Genomic DNA, 26,352 nt, shown 5'->3' on the forward strand with positions numbered 1-26,352 from the left:
CTTTCAAGAAAAATGAATCTAATGACTAGTAGAAGCCGTATGTGAATGAGGATGATATTGGGGTCCCAGAGCATCATCCTACTAATGCTTGATTATGGATGGCTTCAACATATTATTATGTGTCTTTCCAAGCTTTGCACAGCACAATGGTTAGGGATGCTCATTCCCCATCTCCCTTATGATACTGATCAAAATGCCTTGTGTATGAAAAAAACATTGCAGTGTGGATGTGAGTCCCAAGTCCCTCCAGAACATGAGAAAATGCTATTCTAATGTCTGCTCAGGAGTCCCGTGAGTCTTCCTAATGCTGCATGTGCAGTTTCTGAATGAGCAACAACATTTGTGCACAGAACCTCCTGAGTTATGATATACTATAGAAAACCAGTATAATCTAGAAATGAGGAACAGAATGTATTAACAGGCTGGCAAAATTCAAGCTATGAAGCTTGCAGCACAAGTAGCATCAGCAACTAATGTTTGTGGTATTCCTGGAGAGTAGGTGATAGAAGGCCTGTCAACCTGGCTATAGCATACGACCAGACCTAAAAGTCTGGTTTGCCCCTGCCTTCACTCCTTTTTGTCAACTTGTCGTTGGTATCTAGCTGGCCACTGCTGGAAAGCTTGGCTAAGTGGACTATTAATCTGTTGTAGCAGAGTTCATATGTGGGAATCCTCCCCAATTAAAACTCAGAGCCATGCCAGAGGACAGGAGAACTGGGAGAACCCCTGAACAGATTGCTAGAATGGCATTTCCTAAGGCTCCACATTTCACTCGCAAAAAAGGGGGGGCACTGGTCTTAAAGCTTCCAGAAGAGCTGATCAGTGGAAAACATAACACAGAGATAGATCCCTTGTTTCTAATATATTATTCTGGCACTTTGACTTTCTTCTGAAGCAATAGTTTGGGAAGAAAAAAAACATTACCAAAACTATGGGTAGCCACAATGGAATGATTTGTGTATGTGTTCACATGTGTCCTATTGCTATTGTTCGAGTGAGAACCCACAGCAACATCTGCTAACAAAGCATTTCCTGCATTTCTTTTGCCATTTTTTACCTTGAATGATCAGCTGTAACAATCTGCTTTTTGTTTTTTTGCTGTATGAATAGAATTTACATTTACTACTTCAATTATGTATGTAGCACAAACCAACAAAAAAGCTACTCCAGAAAACTTAGAAGACCAATACATTTATTTGTAAAAATCTGCTTTTAAAAAAAGTTACATATATCTGATTTTAAAAGGCACAGTTCAGTAACCACTGAAAAAGCAAGCTTTGCAATGCACTCCAGTGGATGGCATTCCAAGTCTCTTGAAGACCTTTGGCACTATCTACTCAAAAGCTGAGCCCATTTAGGAAACAAGGACTTGAATGGGACACTTTAAACATATGTTAACATTAGACTAAATAGGGACATTTTTGTGCATATTTCTGCAAGGGAAGGGTACAATCTAGCCAATGATAAATATGGAATTCCCATTCGCTTCTGTGCAAATCCAAATCAAGGTGCTTTGCTCTATTCTAACAATGCAAATCGAGCCTTTGGTTCATGCACTGAGTTCCAGAGAAAAAGCTCAAACCCTCTTCTGCCCACAAAGTAATGAATTATTTAATTGTGGATTTTCTACTAGAATCAAACAAGATACAATGCCAATAGTGACACCATGAAGTCAATCAGGTTGGGGGGGATTATTAGTAGTTGCCAGTTTGAAGCCAACTTTCAATGAAATCAGAGTAAGCAAGGAAAAAAGGTTTAACCCTTCCCCCCCCTCCATCATGGTGCCTATGAAAATAATATGTTATCATGCTTTTAGATCAAGAAAAAAAGCCCTCAACTCCAAAAACAAAGCTGATCCACTTCCTCATGAAGTATTTAGTACAGCGGTGCCTCTCAAGACGAATGCCTCGCAGGACAAAAAAACTCACAAGACAAATAGTTTTGGCAATGGGGGGGGGATTGATGACTCGCAAGATGAATGTTCCTATGGCCGTGCTTCGCAAGACAAATGTTTTCCTTTTTTTTTCTTCCTGTCTCATGTTTGCAGATTTTTAAATGTTTTTCTATTTTTGATTGAAATTTTTGAAATCATTTGCACAATATGTATGGCTTTAAAGAGCACTTAATAAACCCTTTGTAAACCAAATTTGACCTTGTTCTGACTTTTTTTGCCCATTAATTAATTTCAATGCATTCCTATGGGAAAACGCGTTTCAAAAGACAAATTTTTCACAAGACAACATTAACCGCGGAACGAATTAAATTCGTCTTGCGAGGCACCACTGTGTAACATGTAGTCTGCAATTTCCCTTGTTGTTTAAAATGGATGAATTCCAAGATCAGGTACCTCTCATATTGAAATTCACATTGTATTCACAATTCATTTGTTATTGTTTCCCTATGTTATAAGGCAACTTAAGAGCCAGATTTAGGCTTATCCTTGGTAGTGGGACCCTCAGTAGTGCGTAAGTAGGACCTGCTTTTCAGAAAAGGCACTTGCAACTCAGACTACAAGAAATATGCTAATATAAAACCTGTCATGCATCACACGAACAGAAAGATAAAGAATCATCTTGCACACAAAACAGGATTTTTTCAAAACAAAAAGCTATTCATACAACATATTTTTCATATAGATTTTTCCCCCATAATGGGAAAAAAATACTATTCATGATCTATAACTAACCAGTGCAGCAGCCATTTATCATTGCAACTTTTTCTGCATTTGTGCACAACTAAAAAAAGGAAAGAAGATAAGAAATTTTCACCAAACATGACACGGTATTGGAAGAGATTTGACAGCGTGTGAAATGATAACATAATGCCAGCTAGCATTATTTAAAAAAAAAAAAAAAAAACAAGAACAACCCCCCAAACCCATAGTTGGCTTCTCCTAGTCGTTTCCACCACAGAGTTTGAGCAAGATTTTCCGATAGTCTCCTGAAGTGTCACCCTGGAAATAAAATAATAATAAAACAAAACCAGAAGTGAAAAAAAAACCCTACAGAAAAATGAAGTTGTGTTAGAGGTGAATGTGAGAAACCAATATGACAGATGCCAACAAAATGGACTTCTCCAGGGAGCCCTGTCAGAAGCAAAGCGCGCAAAGAACTCCATGGTGGCCTAGATGCTTTTGTGTGGCAGGTTTTAGAGAATGTGACTGAAGGGATTCCCTGAAGGGACTCCTTGGAGAGTCCAGAACTAATGGCCTAACAGAGAAGACGTCCGCAGGCCTGCGTCATCTATATGCAAATCCACCAGCAATTCTAAGCAGAATCATTTGGATTCTTGAAAGGCCTAGTTCCATGGTATTTTTCCCCCTCTCCTATACAAAAACATCTTTTGTCTAATTGCGCTATTTTCTCAGGAGTACTAGAATATCTTTTAAAAGACACAAACACATAGTGAAGCTGGAGCCTGATTCAGGCATTCTGAACTAAGTAACCGCAAGAGAGGGACTGCTTTAGCCCCACTGCCCTCTGTCCTCGCAAGGCAGCACATCTGAATGGGAGGAGTCCGTGTTGCGCATGAGGACTCTCCACATGAGCTGGAACCAGGACGACTTCCCCAGGGCCTTGCACGTAGGGAACAGATGAAGGGGCAGGGCTAATGAATGTCCCCTTGTCCATTTTTTACATGCTTCCAAATGCTTGAAAAGGGCTTAAGTTTCTCAAGAATCCAAAGACATGATTCTACACCAAAACTCCGTAGTGGAAGCATCATCTGAGGAGGAGGACTGGAGCACAGCCACTGGATGCCACATACCTCTTGCTGACAGCTAACTCTTCCTGTTTGTCTGCCTTTTGATTGACAACTGATGGTAAGGAGGACAGCCACTGCTCATCTCCAATGGATACACTTACCCAAAACCAACAGCCCTGCCCACCACTGCCATACAGACAAAGGACTCCATATCTGGGAGAGGCAGTAGCTCTCGTTCTCTTGCTAGTCCAAAACATCTTCTAGAGTAGTCACGTTTTCTAAATCAGGAATGTGTAACAGTGATTATAGCTGATGATGCTGTAGCTTTATCATTAACCCAGCTAGGCCTAAAGCACCTAGTGGTAGCTTTCACAGCTTACTGTGATGCCAAGTTGTTGTCTATCAGTTTTGCAAAATCAGAAACGAGAGTTTTTTTTCCAAGCTTTGAAAGAATTTCCACTGGACAATTTGGAATAATGTTCCAGAACAAGTTAAAGAGTTCAGATATCTGTGGTTAAACTTCAAGTACAATTCTCGCTGGAGTGCCCATTATAAATATGCACTTAATCTGGCTAACTATAGTATGTCGGCTGTTGCTCACTTTTCTTACATCATCAATGATCACCATGTCCCTTCTGCCATTTGTTTATTTAAAGCAAATCCTATGGCCCAGCTACTCTGTGGTATCCCCATCTGGACCAGTGTATAAAATCTTGCAGTAGAGAAAATATAAGCCAGTTTCTACATTGTATTTTACGTGTTAACTGTGTAGAATATGCAGCCATACATCTTGAATTTGGAGCAGGCCAATTGGAAAGTAGAGCATAGATCTAGACCAGTGGTTCTTAACCTTTGTTACTCGGATGTTTTTGAACTGCAACTCCCCCAGTCAGCACAGCTGGTGGTGAAGGCTTCTGGGAGTTGCAGTCCAAAACTCCTGAGTAACCCAAGGTTAAGAACCAGTGATCTAGACTACAAAATTCTGGCTGCACCTCCATTTTTAGGCGAGCATCCTGGTTATGTGCACTTTATCCTAATGGGTTCCTATACTAATGAATGGTTGCTTTTGGTCCAGCATAAAATTAGATCCATTGGCATTCTACATGACTCTATTCTAATGCTTGGACAACAAGCGTTTAGAATACTGTCCCAGAGACTATATGATACTGATGGACAGGAACTGTTTTCTCCAGCGAACAGAACCTGCTCTATGTTGCAAATGATGTGTTATACCATTATATGGATCATCTGCAGCTTATTTAACAACTCTGAGATCACCCCAGGCTCACAAAGTATTTTTTCCTAGATTTAATGATTTGCCCTCAGCATTATTCCTGGGTAGATTTTTGGGAATTCCCCAGCAGTAGACATATTGTCCATGCATGCCTGGTGCGCCTGAATTTTTGTCCCGTGTCCTTCTCTATTATAAGTTCTAGGAACAAATAGAAAATGATTTAATTCATCTCCTCTTGCAAAAATATTCCAGGCTATCCTGATGAGTAGTTGGTTATGTATTGTCTGTCAGACAGGAACCCTTATGTTACTGCTCAATTCGGCAAACCTTTTTTCCCTTGCTGTAATGTGAAGAAGGAACTACTTATTGGAAGATGCTTGATAACTTTTCTCTCTTTTAAAAAAACGTTCTGTGTGCAAATTGGATGATGTGTATTTGAAGGGTTATACAAGCATAATAAACTAACCAACTAACCAGCAATGATGATTACAGGCTGCAATTCTAGTCAACCAGCTCAGAGACTGTCATGCTAAGTACACACACATGGACAAGGGGATGAAATGTACCCCACAGGACCTTACCGTGATGTCTGTGTAGAGAGATTTGCCATACATTCTCTTGTATTCTTGACGTATGTCCAACAGATCAACCTCACTGCGTGACACCATGATCCGAATAAGAGTACGATCTTTGGTCCCTGCTCCCTGAGACACACACAAAGAGAAACTGAGTATGAATTTGTGTCAGAAGACAATCCAGACTTTACAATATATAGTGTTCACTGTCCCAAAAGCCAAGGCTTTAAACGGATACTCTATGGTCCAGAAGTCTTAATACTGAGGTTTTCTGTAACTACTCTCCAGCCTTCCTGAATCAGTGCTCCCCAAATGTGTTGGATCACAACTCTCAAAATCCCCAGCTAGCACAGGCACAGAGGTGATGGGGCCTGTAACTCCACATATCAAGAGAGAGAGAAAGAGAGAGATAGCTCTGTATGGGAGAATGGCAAACAATTCTCCAGATATCCCATGTGGCTTCACTTCCTTCAGACACTACCTATAGAAATGGCTTTTCCAGGCCAAAGAAGGCCGTGTAGCAACTGTTAAAGGGGCTTGTAGTACATAGTTTGGACCTAAACATACAACCCAACCAACATCAGTTGGTCCTGAACTCTGGTAAAGTGTCAATCTACTTGAGTAGCTGGCTCCATTCAAGCACAGAAATCTGTGGGATTTCAGATTACTTACCTTCATGGCCTTGTACAGCCTCTCCGCAAAGAAAGCAGGTGTGCTTTTTATACACTTAACTGCAAATGAAATTGAGACAAGTGGTTATTGGCATCCACTAAACCTGCTTGTAGATAATGTAGCAGCTTCAGAGGAGATGGGATTTCAAACTATAATATGTACGTAATATGCTATTCAAACGGCATCTGACCTATGGAGACTCTAACACAGTTTTGAAGGTAAGTGAAATATTTAAGGGGTGGTTTTACTAGTTTCACACCCCCTAAGAATTTCCATGGGCAAGAGAGGATCTGAACTCAGGTCTCCTTAGTCCTAGTCTGCCACTCAATCTGCCACAGCATACTAGTTCTCCTAAATGATTATACTTTCCATTTAAATAGCACAGTATTCAAAATCCTCTACTGTTATAACCCTAGCACGAGCAATCCTGGAAGCTGAACTGTATCTCTCATCATCCCCAGGCAGCGTATCCAGCATTAGGTTTGGAAAGGTTGAGGGACTCCACGCAAGATGCGGAATGATGGCTCTGCCATACACATACCAACAATTATTTAACCAAAGAGAGAAACTACACAATCTAATTTTCAAACAAGTTGCCAATTACAAAATCAAAACCATACCACCATTTGTTTAGGTCTGCTTTATCTAAACAAATATCTTTAAAAAATGAGATGGGCAAATGAATGAAACCGAATATCCGCCCCCCAACCCTTCCATATCATATTTGAAGTAAGTGCAACAAAGAAAGATGGTAAGCACACAGTCATGCAATCCAAACAGATACTGTTTTGTTTGGCCATTCCATGGAAGTGGAAAAAAATGAATGCAAATGTTCACTGTAACCTAATACACATCAAACAGCAGAGTTTGGACATCTTGTGTACATGAATCGAGAGAGATGAATCAATTCAAGACCAAATACTGCAAGGCAATGAATTTAGGCACACAAACTGCAAGAACGCTGCATAGTATTACCATACATACAATCCTGAAAGCTTCAATGAAACAAAAAAGAAGGACATATTTCTAGTTAGACTAGGCAAGCAGGACACAAAAGGGGTAAAAGCTATTTTGAAAGACAACACACTGGGCATTTTCACTGTACATCTGAAAAGTTAGAGATTTTTCTTTTCTTTTTTTTTCCCCATTTATCTTGAGTGAGGCTGATTAGTATTCCTGTGTTACAAACAAAAGGCTACAGGGGAGAGATTTTGTAACTTCCCTAAAATTTCTCAAGGACTTCAAGGCAAATATGAGCCCTCAGCTGGCAGTTCTTGGTCCATGGCTAAGGTAGGCTGTTAAACGAGAAAGCTATGTGGAGCCAAGGTGTCTAATTTACACTAAAACAGAGTGGTAGGGAAGCCAAAAGCTTCCAAAACAAAATAATAAGTATCAAATACAGAACTGCAAATCAAAATATAAGCCAGCACATGGACATCTTCAATATTAATCTTCCAGTTTTTAAATTATTAAGCAATGAAGATCCAGTTGCAGATGCACGCATGGACCCCATGAGTTTCTGCTCTGTGTACTGATCACTCTGATGGTGATTTCTGGAACTCAAATATCTAGAACTAGGCATTTCAGGTTTTTCTCACATTTAAAGAAGCAGGCAACAGTCCACAAAATGCCAAATAAAGCTTGCTAGTCTTTTAGGTGTCACTAGACTCCCTTGTTGTTTGTGTTTATTTCAGTGCTTCTTATAAGACAAGCAACATTTCGATCTTGGCAGTATAATATTTGTTAGAAAGGGAATTTGTAAGAGCAAAACACTACTTGGAACCCAATTAAGGGATTGTTAATCGTCAGTGTGTTCTACAGAGGGCCAAAGGGTAGCGGTGAAAACTGGAAGAGCTTTAGACACGCAGGTTAACTTGGCGTCTATTTTAAGGAGGGAGTTCCCAAGATAGGAAGGGGGAGTGCAGGTATCTTTTGGGGGCATGATTCAAACCAGAGTCAAAACACAATTCTCTTCATACTTTGGAGATCCACTCACCTACTGCCAGCATGCCAGATTCAAGATCTCCAGACATCTCTCTGCTTATGCTCTTCTCAATGTCACGGTTACACATTCGCTGGTATTCACTGAAAACTAGAGAGGGGGAGAAGTTACTCTTCCGTCTTAGACACTCTGAACCCAAGTCCCAGGGTTGGCACCTCAGTCGTAGTCAGTCCACTGACACCACCCCCACCACCACCCCAACTACTTTAAAAGATGAAGCAAAAACATGGATTGGCAAATTGTACACTCTAGAAGAGCAATGGGAATTGGAAACACACCTGCCCAATCTAAACGAGGGCATAAAGAACGAGGAAAAGCCATAAAAGTGTGACAAGGTACAAAGGAAAACAAGGACTGCTTTGTTAATTTATCAGCGTGCAGAAGAAGGTAATTTAAGTTTATTTATTTTATTTATTTATTTATTGGACTTATATACCACCCCATAGTGCTTCAAGCACTCCCTGGGCGGTTTACAAGTTAATTATGCAGGCTACACATTGCCTCCCCAGCAAGCTGGGTACTCATTTTACCGACCTCGGAAGGATAGAAGGCTGAGTCAACCTTGAGCCGGCTACCTGGGATTTGAACCCCAGGTCGTGAGCACAGTTTTAGCTGCAGTACAGCGTTTTAACCACTGCGCCACGAGGCTCTTAAGTTGGTGCAGCCCATCTCATTATTTCTACAGGGAGTATACATAAGGCTCAAGGTGCCCAGCCTTCCTTTCTACCTGGTCAGAGCTGACTGCAAACTTCTATTACAGGTCAAGCCACTTGAGAAGAAAAAGAAACCCAGTTGAGTATCTGATGTGATGAAAGAGGCACAGCACCCAAAGCTTCTTGCACTGGGTGGAGCCTAATCTTATGGACTCTAGACATAAAACAGTTTTGTTTTTTTATTGCACGCCACAACAGAGGCATTTATAGGCCACGTTACCTGCTCTGAGGTGAGCTCTACTTCTTGCACACAGAATGGCATTGAACTTGGACTCGTCAGTCCCAAGTCGATTCTCTCCTGCCGCGTACAAGGCCTAGAAAGAACACAAAGACCGCAGGCGCTCATCATCCAATTACTTCAGCTTAACTACTTCCGGAATTCGTGCTCTGCTTTCTAGACAAAGGTTTATTCCTCTTTAATCGTTCAGGCCCATGGCCTAATGAGCTTCCACTGACTGGAAAGTCCCGCCACTGTGATAAGCATTGCTGTTGCTCTAGCACAGGGAGACTTTCCTTCGTAGGCATTGCTTGTGCAAGTGTCAGGATCCTGCATTACTATGCAGGCAGACTCTCTCCTTAGCAGAAGCTCAAAAGGACACTCATCTCATTCTCTCATCCTGGTATTCTGGGACTGTGGCTTACTGCACCACTTAATCTGGCCAGGTCTAGGCAGTTCTCTCCTTCAGAACATGCCATACAACTTCCCCTTATGTGTCCTGAGCAGCGTATCCCTCGGCCTTAACCTCCTATCACTGGTGGGGAAATGCCCAGCATAAATGCCCAGCATAATAATGACATCAGGTTCACCCTGAACATGTAAGCCCTGTGTTCCTTATATCTAACGTCAAGCCAACATGTTTTATAACAAATATTTTCAGTTGTGAAACAGTTTCTCGTAAGGTAACTGAAAAAGCTGTGGAAAGTCTCCAAGTCTCTCTCTTTGCACTTGGACTCAAAGAAAAACTGATGGGCTTCTAAGATGCCTCTGATAAAGGGCTGTGTGTCTTCTTTTCATGCAATTCAAAGCAAATTAAAGTCTCCATAAGAGGAACTTAAAAAAAAAATTAAAAAATTCAGGACAGTTTTAATATAGTCACAATTTATCTGAAGGACAGCTCCAAAGATGGAACAGCTGCAGGTTAATTTTACAGTGTTATAGATATACACACAACTATCACCGTCATTGCTGCTGCCTCCATTGCTGCTGACTAACAAAACGACAACCAAGACTAGTTTTCAGTGCAGTTTCAAAGGCATACCAATTTCCTCTCCCCATTTTTTTTAAAGGAGCATTTAGTGGATGGGTAAATATATTCAATGTGAACAGTTTTGGAGTTAATCATGCTTTTCCTCTAAAGATATATATTAAAAGAAAAAACTAAGCATGGCAGGGAGCAGCACACATTGTCAAAACGAAGATTTTTTTAAAAAAATTGGAATTTAATATCTTTCTTTTAAACTCAGTAATTTAGGCATATGCTGTACCAGTAGTTTAGCTGTGCAGAGTTAAAAAAAAATCATTGGAAAATGTAGAAGGTTAATGACACTTCTCATACTGACCTGAGCATCACTTTGGACAAGTGACATGTTCACATTGGTACTTTCATCTCTGTTTCCCTGAAAAGAAAAAGCAGCAAGAATCCCATCAATGCACGAATTGCAGCTTTCATAGCATGGTACACAATGCCAATAGCAGTTCTAAAGAACAAAATGATACTAAGGCTGATTCTCAAGAAAAGAGAGCAAAAGATTTAAGTTCTCCATATGATGTCTGATTTGTCAGGATACCAAGACTTAAAAGTGGAATGAATGCCAACACGTTGTTATTCTATTTAACTTCTTAAAGAACATCTATATCTATGTTCCGAAGAACAAAGAAAATGCAAACTGCAAATTTATAACTAGATTTAAAAATGAAACTGTTGGAACCATGATTTACGAGTAAGAGAAGAAGCCTCCTTGAGTCTCAGGCATGATTTGATCTCCCCTGTCCTTCTCCACCAAAGGAAAAAGGTTGGAGCAATCCACTTTCTAGCTTAAACTAACTGCAATTTTTTTTATTATGTCCAGACTACCAAAACAATGGAGAGCATTTGCATCCAAGCACCTTCTCTGTTTCAGCATCCAAGCAGAATTCTTTCCACTGCCCACTGCAGTCCACTGCAACAGTCCACTGCAATGTTCTAAACGGGTCTCCAATTTATAGCCGAAATCCCTCCTTTGTGGCAGCACAGAGCTGTAGGCTACTTGCCCTTTATGCAAGCCAGGAACTTACAAGGTTGTGAGAAATTACAGGAAGAGGCCTGTTAAGGTACAAACAATCTCTCTCTTCCTCTACCTCTCCCAGTCCCCACAAGCACCTACTTCCTGGTTACATTTACCACATAATGCCTGAAATCTTGTTGCACAGTTACACAAAGGGCATAACTTTGAAAAGTGATTTGCCTTAATTTAGAAATTTCCCCAGACATTATCTGTTGCATACTAAGCTGCATGACTACTGAGATTTCTTCACTCAAGGCAACTCACCTATTACATAACTGTGTAATAAGATTTCAGCCAATGTGTTAGAAATGTGTTAAGAAATCTCATGTATCAATTTTTACCTCAGTGGTAGAGCCATCAATATCTTTCCAGTACTCTACCCATAGAAGTTACAAATGTAAAAATATTTGAATTCCAAATTATTAATATAAATCGTTTTATTTTTTTTCCTTTGGATAAGTATGATGACAGAGTAATAATAATAAAAACAGCATAATATGACAGCTTTTAACAATCTTATACATACCTGAGCAAGTGAAATCAAAAGCCTCTGGAAATGTCCAGATGTGTCACTTCTAATGGCTTCTTCCAGCGTTTTCTTAAATTCTGCAGAAATCACATAGAAAAAACTAATTTTGTAGATGGATTACAAAGGAGAAAGGATAAACTACATCTATAAACATCATGCAAAAACATACATGCATATCTGCCTTGAAGAAAGGATATCCATCCGTCCGTCCGTCCGTCCGTCCGTTTGTGTGTGTGTGTGTGTGTGTGTTTTTCTTTTTCTATTTAACATAGCCCCATTTTAGGTACTCAGTGATCTGATAGAACCACAACAGGAAGAAATACTGAACCGCCGCAAAACCAACCTGTTTTGTAGGCTCTACTGATTTCCCGAATGTGGTCATTGCTACGAGATGCCAGGATCTCAATCAGGCATGCTTCATCAGTGCCAGCACCCTAAGAAAGAAAGAAAAAAGAAACTAATCTCAGTACCATACAGATTTCTCTGGCCTCTTTTACAGAAACAGAGGAGGTGGCTGAATGACATCACCATTTCAAGACTTCACATCTCCCAAGAGCAGTGCTGGCCCTACCATGGGGCCAAATGAGACAACTTAATATTGCAGCAAATGCTGGGTGAAGCTTTGCCAACTTTATCTAATTTATTTTATTTGTTTCAAATATTTTGATGCCACTTAAAAAGGACTCAAGGCAGCTTATATCATTAAAACGACAATATGTAAAAGCGAACTTCTTCCTAACTCTCTGGTCAATTCTGCTCTGCTAGCCACCTATGTATACTTAGTATCTAGGGAAGCCATATGGCCCATCCTGCATCCTTCGAGCTAACCTGCATGTTTTAACACCAGTGAAGGAGGATTCTATCCCATCACTAGACTTCAGACAAGACCGGGCAAAGATCACAAGGGTTCTCAGGTGGGTCAGCAGAGACCAGAAAAGGGTGAATTAAAATGCTCATTTTAACTGGGAATACTAGTTCAGGGCTCCCATTCAATGCTATTAGAAAAATCTACAAGTATCTACCATTCCCTACTCCCACCATGAAAAGAAGGGAGTGAAAGTTGTTTATTAAAAAATACCATCAGGGCAAAGTGCAGCAGGAAAAATATATACTTAGGTCAGCATCCCAAGATGCAGTGTCCTACACAGGTTTTGAACCGCATCCCAGGCCAGCTCCAGCCAAGAGCCCTACAAGCGGGGTTCTAAGAGTTGTAGCCTCACACATTTGGAGGCCGCACCTGGAGGAACGCTGAACTAGGGCAAAGAACAAAAAGCAAGTCTGGCTGCTGAGCACTGTCTGATGAGGTTCAAATGGTTAAGCTTAGGACTTGTATGAATGGTGGCTTGGAAAGAGGTCGGAGGGGGAGTGACAGAGAGAGGGAGGACCAGGTAAGAATAGGGAGGCGTGAACCTTTTCAGCGATCAATTTTATTTGCAACCCTACAAACCTTGATGGCATCTTTTATTTCATGAACATCAAACATGATAGGTGTCTTCATCATGGCCAAGATTGCCCTCTCAAAGTTGCCCGAGAGCTCAGATTTCAGATCCTTGATCAAATCCTGTTTTTAAATTAAAACAAAGAACCTATTGTAATTGTACAATGATATACAGTGCAATTAAAGAATGACATAGTAAGCATACACTAAACATTCACAGCATGTCATAATCAATCTTTCTGTTCAAGCAATACCAATAATTCAAGGCTGCAATCCCAAACAAATGCAATCCTATACACAGGGCTGTATTTGTGCACACACCCTATTGAGAATATGTGTGTATATTACTCAGAATTCTTCAGCAGGAGACAAAGGCTTATTTTGTACCTCTTGGGGTGTTCTAATGGCTCTAATAAATTTGGCACCAAAATAATTCACCACTCTGTCACTCTAATAGTGACACTCCTCTTTAAACTCCCACACTGACTTCTTGACTGCTTCTGGACCTTTGTCCATACCTCCCAATCCCTTCATGACCTTGTCACTCTTACGTTTCAATACATTTCTGCCCATGAGCCAGATTCTCCCAGCTCCAAGCCCCTCCCTTCAGAAGAGTCCAACCTCTCTTTCTTGCTGCCCTGCGTCTTTGAAAATGCCTGGCAGAGCACCACAGTAACAGGCCCTCTCCTATGTCCTTCAAATCTCTCATCAACAACCACTTTTCTCAATGACTCAACCTCTTATTGGCCATCAACCATGTTAAGTCAGCTTCATGCTAACCCTAACCTGCCACAAACTCCTCCCTGTCTATGCTCACCTTTACTTCCTTCCTATTCCTCCATGACCTGGAGTACTGCGTACAGTTCTGGTCGCCGCACCTCAAAAGAGACAGAGTGGAACTGGAAAAGGTGCCGAAGAGAGTAACTAAAATGATTACTGGGCTGGGAATCTCCCTTATGAGGAAAGGCTACAGCATCTGGGGCTCTTTAGTCTAGAAAGGCGCCTGAGGGGGGACATGATGAAGATGTATAAAATTATGCAGGGGATGGATAAAGTGGATAGAGGAAAGCTCTTTTCCCTCTCACACAATCCTAGAATCAGGGGACATCCACTCAAATTGAGTGTTGGGATAGTGAGAACAGACAAAAGCAAATATTTCTTTACCCAGTGTGTTTTTAGTCTGTGGAACTCCTTGCCACAGGATGTGGTGATGGCATCTGGACTAGATGCCTTTAAAAGGGGATTGGATAGATTTCTGGAGGAAAAGTCCATTGCAGGTTACAAGCCATGATGGGGATGTATAATATTCAGGCTTAAAAGGAAGGTACCTCCAAATGCCAGATGCAGGGGAGGGGGATCAGGAGACAGGTATCTAGTTGTCTCCTGTGTTCCTAGAGCCGTCTGGTGGGGCCACTGTGAGAAACAGGAAGGTGGACTAGATGGGACCTTGGCCTGATCCAGCAGAGCTCTTCTTATGTCCTTATATGATGTCTCCTGTGTTGTGTTTTAGGTTGTAATTTCCTAAAGGCAGGGATCAATTCTCTTGCAATCTGTGAAGCACTGTGCATGCTAAGGATGCTACACAAATAATATGTAAGTACTATTATTTCACAGGACGGTGAGATAATATAGGAAGACTTACTTTTCCATAGGCTGTCTTGAACGAGAGTATAATCTGTTGCCGTTGCTTATTTGAACGACTTCCAAGGCAGTCTATGATTGCCTGCTCATCGGTGCCTGAAAATACAAACAAGGACATTAAACAATTAAAATCACATGCTCCCAGATGGGCTGGTGCTAACACAATCAACCAAAAGGCACTGTGCGGGTGTTTTGACTTTCCTTTATCAACTACTTACTAGAGAAAGAAAAGAAGGAGGAGGAGGAGTGGAAAAATATTGGAGGGTTACAAGTGAAAAACAGAACTCTCTGGATCAGAGCTTGGGAAAAAATTACTTTTTTTGGACTGCAGCTCCTAGAAGTCCTGAGGCATGTACAGCCATGTGCTGGCTGGAAAATTCTGGTTTGGGTGCTGCAGTCCAAAAGTAGAAAATTCTGGTTTGGGTGCTCTGTCACAGTCGATAAAAGAGATATTCTCACTGCATGATTCTCACTGCAAGGCCTCATCTGAGAGCATCTACAGCAGGGGTGGGCAATTAATTTCTATAGGGGAGCCACATGAAAAATCTGAACTGTGTTCGGGGGCCGAACCAACTTTACTTAAAAATACTGTAAAATAAAACAGTGATGTTATGATTGTTTTTATTTTAAACTTGTTAATCTTCACAAATACTAAAGAGGTTTTTTTTTTTTTTTGCAGTATGTTAAAGATGACCAACTGATCAACTTTAGACAGAAAGCTATAAATGGTTTTGATGTTCAAAACTGCTCGCAGGCTGTATGTGGCCCTCGGGCCACACTTTGCCCAGGTCTGATCTACAGCCTATTCCACATGCTTATATAATTAAAAGTAACCTCCTTCATATTTTTCTCCTGCTACCTTAACAAGTATTGAGCAGCACATCTTACAATGGTAGATCCATTAAATAAATAAACAAAAAACATTTATTTATTTAAATAAAGTGTTTGTTTGTTTGTTTGTTTGTTTGTTTGTTTGTTTGTTTGTTTGTTTGTTTGTTTGTTTGTTTGTTTGTTGGAAGGAAGGAAGGAAGGAAGCAAGCAAGCAAGCAAGCAAGCAAGCAAGCAAGCAAGCAAGCCTGGGTACTATATGCTTTGTGCACACTGGATACAAAGTAAATATGGCATTTGAAAGCAGAATAAAATCTTGTGGGAAAGACAACAAAATATTGTAAAAGACAGAAAAAGAGTTTTATAAAAAGTTGAAGTAATTCTAACTGTCAAGATATTGTCCAGACATGGCAGGGGATCCTGAATTTTTATCTCATGTCCTCCTATACGGTAAGTTCTATGAAGAAATAAGGAATGATTTAATTTGTCCCCTCTTGCAAAAAAAAATTCAAGGCTATCCTGAAAAGTGATTGATTGTCAGACTGGAATCCTGAGGTCACTGCAAAAGTTCCTATTATTTTCTTTGCAATAATACAAATAAGGGCCTACTTATTGGAAGATGCTTCACTTTTTGTTGCTTTTTAAAAAAGTTTGGGTTTTCTGTATTGTTTAATTAATTTAATTGGTTATTATGTATTGAAAAGGTCATATGACCATAATAAATGTACTGATTGATTAGTTGAAATATATAAATACGCATTTTATTTTAAAAATCTAATAATTTTTTAAATAGCTAAAATTCTATATCCTTAAGAATAGCAAGTCACTAGAGTCGGACCATTAAATCAATGGGAATTTTAGCCAACCAAATCCATGCATTCCATTAATTCCAATGGGTTTACTTTAACTGTGATTTACTATGCTAAGGTAAGTCACAGTTAGTGTAGGCCCATTTGAATAAATGGAACTTATAGAGGAGATAACTTAGTAAACCCTCAATGAGCCTACTCTAGTGTGATTTACTCTGTTTAAGCATACAGGATTTTGGCCACTGCTTCAAAGCCTTATCAATTTGGGGGGCAAAATTAAATGTTGTCTGGGAAGCCAGAAGGGAATTTAAAAAGGACCAGCAACTACAGATATTTTGGCATATATTCTGCTCAAAGAACTTCTGTTCAAGGGCAAAAGAAGCATACATTGTTGTTTCCAGGTTTGCTTTCAAGACATCTGTAGCCACAGCTGTGACCTGCAACATTTTCCAACAGTCCTTTAGAGCAGTGGTCCCCAACCTTGGGCCTCCAGATGTTCTTGGACTTCAACTCCCAGAAATCCTGGCCAGCAGAGGTGGTGGTGAAGGCTTCTGGGAGTTGTAGTTCAACAACATCTGGAGGCCCAACGTTGAGGACCACTGCTTTAGAGCAGTGGTTCTTAACCTTGGGTTACTCAGATGTTTTTGGACTGCAACTCCCAGAAGCCTTCACCACTAGCTGTGCTGGCTGGGGTTTCTGGGAGTTGCAGTTCAAAAACACCTGAGTAACCCAAGGTTAAGAACCACTGCTTTAGAGAAATGCTGTTGAGAAAAAAAGGGCAGTTTTGATGGGACAAAGCTGCTGTCTCGTTATTTTAAGAAACCAAAAGGAAAAAAATATATACATACATGCACACGCACACGCACACACACAAACCCCACTTAACCTGGAATTCAAGCACTACTCACCAAATCCCTTCATGGCTTTCCGTAACACTTCGGCATCCCTCAGGGGGTCAAACGAGGGGGCATCATGGATTGTGCCTCGATGTCCAGACTAGGTTGTCACAAGATAAAGAGATGCATCAATGAAAACTTAACAGTTGCTAAATCCGAGACATCTTTATAGCCACATTTACAAGAGATGTGGCTATAAACAACAACAAAAATCCCAACCCCTTCTGTTTGACAATTGAACTCCTTATATCTTGATAACCACTTTATTTAGATACTTTAAGTTTCATAAACGGCAGGTGAATAGGATTTGATGGTTGAGACAGAACAGTTTATAATGTTTCTGTTCAACATTTAATGGCATTTACCATTATGTGAAAGCAGGAGAGTCATTAAGCCCCCCCGCATTCACTTGTCACCTGCAAATGGCAAACCTCTCCTTCCCTTTCCAGCTGTCCTGCCACCAACTGGGTTTCCGGAGCCCATGTGTGCTGCTGATGAGATTGCGCCCCAGCTGTACTTTGCACTAAAAGAAAGAAGGCCAGTAAATTAAAACTAAATTCTTCAACTTACTGCTCCAGGATTAATCATAGGTGTTGCCGGTCCTGGATATGAAGGCACAGAAGGGTTGACAGGGGCCCCAGGAGGGAAACTTGGCATGGGTTGCTGCCCAGGATATGGCACCGGCTGGGGCTGCTGTCCTGGTGGTGGCATGGGGCCGCCTGGATATGATGGGTAAGATGGCATCCCCGATGGTGGGTACCCTCCAAAGGAAGCTTGCTGTCCTTGTGGAGGAGGTCCAAATCCGCCCGGGGGAACAGAAGGATAACCACCTGGGGCCTGAGGGTACATACTTGGTGGCACATTGGCCCCGCCAAACGTTCCCGACAAATTAGAAGCCTGCAACAACAAACAGACCATCAGGCCAATGCTGAGTGAAAGCAAACCTACACCCAATAATACATAACTCTTACACAGTATTTTAGAGGGCGAGGCCTGTGCTCCAAGTTGGGGTGAGGGGCAAATGGCCTCCTTGAAAGAGAAACTGGCCATTTGAAGCAAAAAAATAAAATGGGGAATGGAGCAAAGCAGGGAATTAGGGGTCACAGGGGGTCCACGAGTCTTGCTTTGCCTGCCCTTTCTGGACCACGTTCAGAGCACTGTGCACATTATGAAAAAAATGCAACCGCCTTCTAAAGAGGCCAGGTAATATCTAATGTTGAAGACAATATCAAAAGAGCATAGCCTCCCGGAAGTGGTTCACCCTTCCCTGCTTCTGGGAGCATCCAGGGACGGTGTAGGTTGCCCAAGGCCACATAGGCTGGCTCTTCCAGGATGCACAGTGGGGAACTGAACTCCCAACCCCAGACTCTGCAGCCAGATACCTAACACACCGAGCCAGCCAGCTAATGAGAGCTCAGTGGCTTATTTAGCTGGCGCAGAGCCAGACAGAGGTTTGGACTCTGATTCCCCACCGTGCCTCTTTGACAAAGGGCTGGACTCAGTCATCCATAGGATCCCTTCCTGCCCTGAAGTTCTAAGACGATGATGATTTTTCACTATTTGAGGCAGCACTGCTTCTAGACACAAAATCATTATCTTGCCTATAGAGGCTTTCACGCTCAAGAGTTCATCAATACAATGCAGTCATTCTTCAGGAAACCTATATTTGGAGCTCAAGCCAGAGAGTATAGGCAGGGTGTTGTTACAAGTGGGTATTCCTTCAGCAGTTGGAAGCATCAATTTGTCATGGAACAAGCCTTCTCACTTCCATTTCTTGCAAATGAGTTTGCTTCGTCTGGTGGTTGCAGTTCTTCAAAAAGCAAACCTCAGGCTTCATTTGCATCAGGGACTGTTTAAAGTGAGAACCTTCTCAAACTTTCTGCTTCTAACAACACGCTTTATGAGCAGTGTCTCACAATATACTGGTGTACAGCCTGATGAAAACTGGTATAGGTCAAAAGCTGTTTGTTTGTTTGAGAGCTCAGTGGTTTCAATATGTGGCTATGGAGCCAAAGCTTGGGAGTTCAGTTTCCCACTGTGCATCCCGGAGAAGCCAGTCTATGTGGCCTTGGGCAAGCTCCACAGTCCCAGGATCCCCCAGAAGAAGGAAACGGTAAACCACTTCTGAATATTCTCTACTTGGAAAACCCTGAAAAGGGTTCTATAAATCAGGATTGACTTGAAGACACAGTATTTGTTTGTTTGCTCATGGTGATCTAAGATGGACAGCCCCAGGACTGGGCAGGGAGTTGGACTTGATGGTCTTGTAGGACCCTTCCAACTTCACTTTTCTATGATTTTATGATTTCTATGTCCCTAGAAGAAGGGAATGGTAAACCACTTATCTGTATTCCTTCTACCTAGAAAACCCTGGAAAGGGTTGCCATAAGTCAGAATTGACTTCACTGCATACAATTATCTTGCTTTTGGACTGTGTAAGGACCATATGGATTTGGTTTAAAATTTTTATGGACTACGGAAGATACCCTGAAAAGCCATCCATAACACCATCTAGAAGACAACATGGACACTTAACATCAGCCAAGCCGGACCGTAATTGAAGAAGACACCTGCATCCAACCATTAGGTAATACTATTAATTTGGCTTCATTGGCTCACAGCTGCTGATAGGGTCAACACCCACCACTGGCAATATGGTGACCCACAAACAAGACCTCAGCCACCTATTTATATCACCAAGGTATATATATATATATGTGTGTGTATGTATATAACATTTGAGGAGCTTCCACTTAATTTTATTTTGAAAAGGTGGTATGCATCTGTAGAAAGTCTGTTATCTCTGTCAAGTTAGCAGGTGAAACAAAAACAAGAAAACAAGGAAAAAAACATTTAACTTAATTTTATCTTTACTGTAAACAACTTTGAAACCATCCCCTGAGAAGCAAGGTCCAAATGCATTGTTGGCCAAAACTTTATTGGACAACACAAGAAATTCATATGTTTAGATCCTCCTCTCACGAGGAAATAATAAGCCCCTGCTGCAATTCTCATGGCCACACATGCATGCACACGTACCAAGCTGGCATGTGCATACGCTCCCGAGAATCACTGCAGTAAATATATTTACAAATTACCCCCCTGCGAGAAATGAATTGAAACGTACTACTTTGTTTACATTATGCAACAGGATTTTGGCCACTAACAAATTACAATACAATAAAATAAAATACAAGACAGAGGCAATAAAACTTGATTAGCTTCACTGGAAATATCCACCAGGTTTAAGCTGAAATAGCTTACCATGCCCGACATGTACTCTGGGTTGAATTGATTCGTGTAGTTTCCAATATTTTCTAACCCAATTGGAGGGGGATTGGCAGGAGGATAGCTGGAGGCTCCCCATGGATTACTGCCTGAAATTATAAATAAATAAATAAATAAATAAATAAATAAATAAATAAATAAATAAATAAATAAATAAATAAATAAATAAATAAATAAATAAATAAATAAATAAATAATCTAACAATAGAAAAAGTAACCTTTATTTGTTAAGTGTATGCATTCTTATTCCAATATTTTCACTATAGTGGTTGAAATGCTTCATGCTGGCAGAAGCAGGTGCTCTGTCAGGCAGCTTGGAAATTTTGATTTTAGATACTGCAACATCTTGCCTGGCAGGTACTGGAAGTTTGAATTCTGGAAAGTAACTTGCCAAACTCTACCCTAATGAGCAACCTCTATAGGTTTTGGTTCAATTTTTCATTCATAAATACGTCTACCTCCATCATGATTCCCTGTCCATGAACCACCCCATCATGGTGGGTCCAACAGAAACAACAGGTCATTAGGCAAAAATCACTCTGCATGTCAAAGGCCAATGAGCAGCTATTAACAGCATGTCATCCATTTGTAAATAACGTTGGGTATAAACCACATGGCAAAAGACATGGGAAGAGGTACCTCTCTCTTTTGTTTTACACAAAGCAGGAAAAGCTCTCCAGCTCCCACCCCCATTTCATGTATTTTAATATTTGAAGCCTGTCTCTGAATACAGTTCCCTAGCCGTCACAGAAGTAACCACAATCAGGAACATATTTAAACCTTATTTGCTTATGAAACCAAATGTAGAATGGAGTTTTGCCACGAGCCTGGAATGCCAGGCTCTAGTACTTGACTGCATGTGGCACAAAACATCAATTCCTCTGAAAAACTAGCATGCCGGGAAAAACACACTGACACATCAAAAGAAGAAACTCCCCAGAGCCAATACACCCATGTGGATACACAAAACACAACAACACATCCCCAAACACATACACATAACAAGGCACACGTAACGCAAAATGTATCTCACAAAAATCTAAGGCAGACTATCTCTTCTGATAATAACAATGGACCCTTCACACACATACATTGTGTTGTGAGTGAGGCCAAGCAGGCTTTTTTTTTTTTTTTAAAGACCTTACTTTCAAGCAAACCTTCTCTGGTATTTTGCTGAAGAAGAGCATTTGAAGCAGTCAGAGAAATTATCATCCCTGTCTAGAGTTAGTCTTGTTGGATGGGCAAGGATGTCTCTGGGTGGAGGAATGAAGTCCTGCGATAGGATGCCCATCGTTCCTCCATCTAATAGTTTTCATAGACATCCCTAGCTATCTGTCATTTAGGAAATCTGGGAAAAATAGCATATTGGGAAAATAAGTGTGAGAAAAAGACATTTTGGAAGATGCCAATAGGAAATATACTACTGGGGTCAATGTGACAACCTACGTACATGCCATTGTCTGTAAATCCCAATGTTTAGTTTAGAATTAGCAATTTAATTAACAATTAAAAATGCTAAGTCCACGATTGAAATGTTTTCAGATTTAAATGTTAACAGCACTGGACTGAACCAATCTCCCTGTTTCTAATATTTAATGATAACAAATTAATGTTCACATCTGATGTTCCAAGCTCTGGTCCAAAGCATAAAAATTATGCTCCATCTTTGAGGTACAGTGGTGCCCCACTTGATAATTACATCGTTAGACAAGGAAATCTCTTAACAATGAAGTCACAAAAGCGATAGCAAAAGCGATCGCAAAACAATGTTTTAAATGGGAAAAATTGCTTCACTATGATCGATTCCTTGCTTCGGGAACCGATTTTTCGCTTTACGACGATCAGAAATCAGCTGATCGTCGGGTTTCAAAATGGCTCCCTGCTGTGCTTATTCCTCACATTACAGGCACCAGAAAATGGCCGCCCTATGGAGGATCTTCACTGGACGCTGAGGTATTTCGCCCACTGGAATGCATTGAGCTGTTTTCAATGCGTTTCAATGGGCTTTTTCATTTTGCTTGACGAGGATTTCGTTCTACAGCGATTTTGCTGGAACGGATTATCCTCGTCAAGCAAGGCACCACTGTACAAGGTTATTGAAGTAAATCAGCTTTATAAAATACAGTTGCAAGTTGCTTCTGTAATCCAAGACTAACCACAGTTTGTCCAAGTTCACATAAAACAATACATGGAAGTTAGATAAAGCTGGAAGTGAAAGCTTCTCATCATCCTATCACAGCTACACAAAGAGAGGGAAAGGGGAAGACACATGAGCTCAAAACCTAACTATAGCATTATCTCCAAACAGGTCCCTGTGAAAGCTGTAACAATGTCTTTTTTAAAAAAAGGAAAGATGGCCCACTGACATTCCAATTATATAGAGTATTATATTTACAAATTACCAATCCCTATATTTTTTAGGGCATGACATAGTTCCAAGCTAAGACCAAAACAAAAGAGACTGTAAGATTTATTTAATCTTGGAGTGTCTGTACAGGGATGTCTATGAATCTGTAGCAAGCACTGCTCTGTTCAGCAACATTTTGTCTACTGACTAGCAGGAAATATTTGACAGAGAAGTTTCTCCCAATCTTGCTGCTCAAGAATCTCAAGGGGGTGAAGGGAGACTAAATGGGGGGGGGGGAGGTTATTCTATACTCATTATTCCCTTCACCCAAAGCCTTCAATTACTCCATTCCCTCCATGCTGTCCTTTCTGATCCCCCAGCTTAAGTAAAAAAATTAGGCTTACCTGGAGCAGAAGGTGGGTACCCACCTGCAGAAGGCGGGTACCCACCTGCAGAAGGTGGGTATGCACCTGCGGGGGGATATCCTGGATAACTCATTCTGTAAAGATGAAAAAAAGAGAAAAACTGTCATTTTTTGTTTAGTATACTATAGCTTGTTAATGGCATGTACAAATACATAGCAGTTGAAAAACTAAAGCTGCCAGGGGTCTTTGACATTTTACTACTGAATCAGAGCACACTGGTGCTTCGCTTGACGAGGATAATCCGTTCCAGCGAAATCGCTGTAGAGCGAAATCCTCGTCAAGCGAAATAAAAAAGCCCATTGAAATGCATTGAAAACTGGTTCAATGCGTTCCAATGGGCTAAATACCTCATTGTGCAGCGAAGATCCTCCATAGGGCGGCCATTTTGGGTGCCTGTAAAGCGAAAAATCCATCCTAAAAACAGTGGGGAACCATTTTGCACAGCAGGCGGCCATTTTGAGAGCCGCCAATCAGCTGTTTTAAAAACATTGTTAAGCGAAAAATTGGTTCCCGAAGCAGGGAACCGATCATCATTAAGCAAATTTCCCCCCTTAAAACATCGTTTTGCGATCGCAAAAGCGATCACAAAAACCTCATCGTCAAGCAGATTCATTGTTTAGTGAGGTAATTGTTAATCGAGGCACCACTGTATAATCTAATACAGTATTAATTCCCAGAGCAGACAACGTACTCCATATCCTACTGTGGCCAAAATTCTGTAGTTTAGTAAGTCACATTAGAGTAGGCCCGCTGGATCAATGGGGATTTAGTGAGTCAATTTCTTCATAGGTTCCACTGATTCAAAGAGGCCTCCTCTAACTGTGACTTACTTTAGCAAAGCTACAGTTAAAGTAAGCCTTCTGGGATCAATGGAACTTATGGGCCTATCCTAGTGTGATTTACTACACTAAGCAACAGGATTTCGGCCTGTAAGTCTCATTTAAGCCTAAATGTGGATTCATCGTGCAGCAATTTATTCCATAGGTCTACTCGAGGTGTGCCTACCAAAAGGATTTAGGCTACTGCAATCAGTGGGATATACATTCTAAACAAGTCCCTTTCATTTCAATGAGTCTGCTTTCAGACTAACATTGGATTTGGGCTTTGGCAGAAATTTTTGTTCCACTCTTCCTCCAAAGAACTTGGGACAGGTAGAGTGGCCCCTCTATTATCCACCTTTAAAAAACCCTGTGTGCTGCTTATATACCACCCCATAGCACTTGAAGCACTCTCTAGATGATTTACAAGTTAATTATGCAGGCTACATATTGCCCCCCCCCAAGCAACCTGGGTACTCATTTTATCGACCTTGGAATGACAGAAGGCTGGAATTGAACCCTAAGCCGTGAGCTTAGTTTTAGCTGCAGTACAGCAGTTTAACCACTGCACCACGAGGCTCCTTAATCCCTCTCATTACCCGTACAACAATCCTGAGAGGCAGGTTGACTGGGGGACAGTGATTTACTCAAAAGCACCCAGCAAGGTATGCATACAAGCAAGTATTTACACTGGGCTCCCCACTAAACAACATTATTTCTAATGTACTATATTTCTACATGACTGATGTCTCATTAGACCAATTCTGCCCATCAATAGCAATTTCATGATTTTGGCAAGCCCAGATAATCCATCTATCCAAACACTACCAGAACCACAAGGGCCACAGACACACAGGACCACAAAACATACGGAACATTCAGCAACATATTTGCAATCACTGGTAAAATAAGGAGGCACCTTACAGAAGGGCCTTTTCATGCGCACAACTTAATGCCATGTCTTCTGCCCTATTCAAGGGTTTCACAGAACTTTGTTACAAAGTCGCATATGCCCATGTGGCAATCGTGTTGAAACGCTTCCCGTGTACTACTGTTTTGCTCTTTCTATATATAGAGAGGTACACAAAAACATAACTTGCCCTTTGTTAGCTAAGAAGCCAGGGTGTTCAGCTAATTTCTAGGCATCTTTTCTTCGTGTGGACTGAGATAAACAGGTAACACTACAGTCAGCTAAATTTCTTAGCAACAGCAATTAAAATTAGGTGAAATATGATTTTAAAATAGTAACCTATAGATTTTCTTGTTAAATTTTGGCAGAGGTATCTGATGTATATGCATTTATTATCTTGATTTTAATATGTTGATTTTATATCTTTGTAAATTTTATATTCATCTTGCTAAGGTAAATGGCTAAAACAAATATATATAAAAAAGAATGCTAAGGAGGCACCCACTTTTTAAATATGTGTTACAATTCAAAGTATCCTCTCTATGCAACTTGGATCTTTTGAAAATAACATGAGCAATCACTCTTATATCCAAGCAAATGTGTTTTGATAACACACTGTAAGTCAACAGAAATTCAAATGCACCAATTGCTTACTTGGGAATGCAGTTCTCAAAAAGAACCACCTGTACACATTACACACCCAATAACATATTTACCATCATTTTCACAGTAGGGAATAGCAGCCACTCCTTTATTTCCACAATATACACTTGGTGGCCTATAACTGTCTGTTGCATGCAGATGTTACATCCATATCTGCATATATTAAACATTTTTCAACAGGTTTCTTTTAAAGGCTGTTGAAAACAAAATGTGCAGTTGGGCAAAACTGTGCAGTTGGAAACTGGCAAGTGTGAAGCTGGAGAAGTAGAGAGAAAAAATGAGACAGATTAGGCACATCTGTTAGTCAAGAATTTAGGCGACAGGCAGTGTAATGTAACAGTTTCCAAATGCACAATTTTGTGTCCAGTGACATGATTTTTAAAAAACCCTACTTGTTTTTGGTGCAATGTCAAAAAGTAAACATGAGCGACTACCCTGACTTGTGTCATTCAGGAAGCGTCTCCCACCATTAATAAAAGCTCCCGTACTTTATTAAAAGTTCCCTTTCCCCAGGCAGGGGGACAAAGTCACTTCTACTTTTTACCATTTTTATGATTTCTGCTTTTCAAAGCCATGACTTCCAAAAGAACACACATG

At 40.7% G+C, this 26,352-nt stretch overlaps 1 protein-coding gene across 4 annotated transcripts in view; it reads right to left on the bottom strand.

Annotated features, from left to right (window-relative positions):
- Nucleotides 1-1,175: 1,175 nt before the first annotated feature.
- ANXA11 (annexin A11) overlaps nucleotides 1,176-26,352 on the bottom strand; it is a 51,596-nt gene continuing 26,419 nt past the window's right edge. For all 4 annotated transcript variants that reach the window (XM_020802517.3, XM_072995034.2, XM_078391047.1 and 1 more), the window contains 14 exons: nucleotides 23,344-23,438; nucleotides 20,569-20,681; nucleotides 17,875-18,201; nucleotides 17,317-17,404; nucleotides 14,773-14,867; nucleotides 13,140-13,253; nucleotides 12,036-12,126; nucleotides 11,690-11,769; nucleotides 10,459-10,515; nucleotides 9,119-9,212; nucleotides 8,180-8,275; nucleotides 6,184-6,242; nucleotides 5,518-5,640; nucleotides 1,176-2,953 (listed from right to left, as the gene is read on the bottom strand). In XM_020802517.3, coding sequence (XP_020658176.3) covers nucleotides 2,894-2,953; nucleotides 5,518-5,640; nucleotides 6,184-6,242; nucleotides 8,180-8,275; nucleotides 9,119-9,212; nucleotides 10,459-10,515; nucleotides 11,690-11,769; nucleotides 12,036-12,126; nucleotides 13,140-13,253; nucleotides 14,773-14,867; nucleotides 17,317-17,404; nucleotides 17,875-18,201; nucleotides 20,569-20,681; nucleotides 23,344-23,437 — 1,491 coding nt within the window. In that variant the 5' untranslated portion in view covers nucleotide 23,438 and the 3' untranslated portion in view covers nucleotides 1,176-2,893. The remainder of the gene's footprint in view (nucleotides 2,954-5,517; nucleotides 5,641-6,183; nucleotides 6,243-8,179; nucleotides 8,276-9,118; nucleotides 9,213-10,458; nucleotides 10,516-11,689; nucleotides 11,770-12,035; nucleotides 12,127-13,139; nucleotides 13,254-14,772; nucleotides 14,868-17,316; nucleotides 17,405-17,874; nucleotides 18,202-20,568; nucleotides 20,682-23,343; nucleotides 23,439-26,352) is intronic.

The sequence above is a fragment of the Pogona vitticeps genome, chromosome 3 (assembly GCF_051106095.1).
Source record: "Pogona vitticeps strain Pit_001003342236 chromosome 3, PviZW2.1, whole genome shotgun sequence".
NCBI classification, from domain to species: domain Eukaryota; kingdom Metazoa; phylum Chordata; class Lepidosauria; order Squamata; family Agamidae; genus Pogona; species Pogona vitticeps.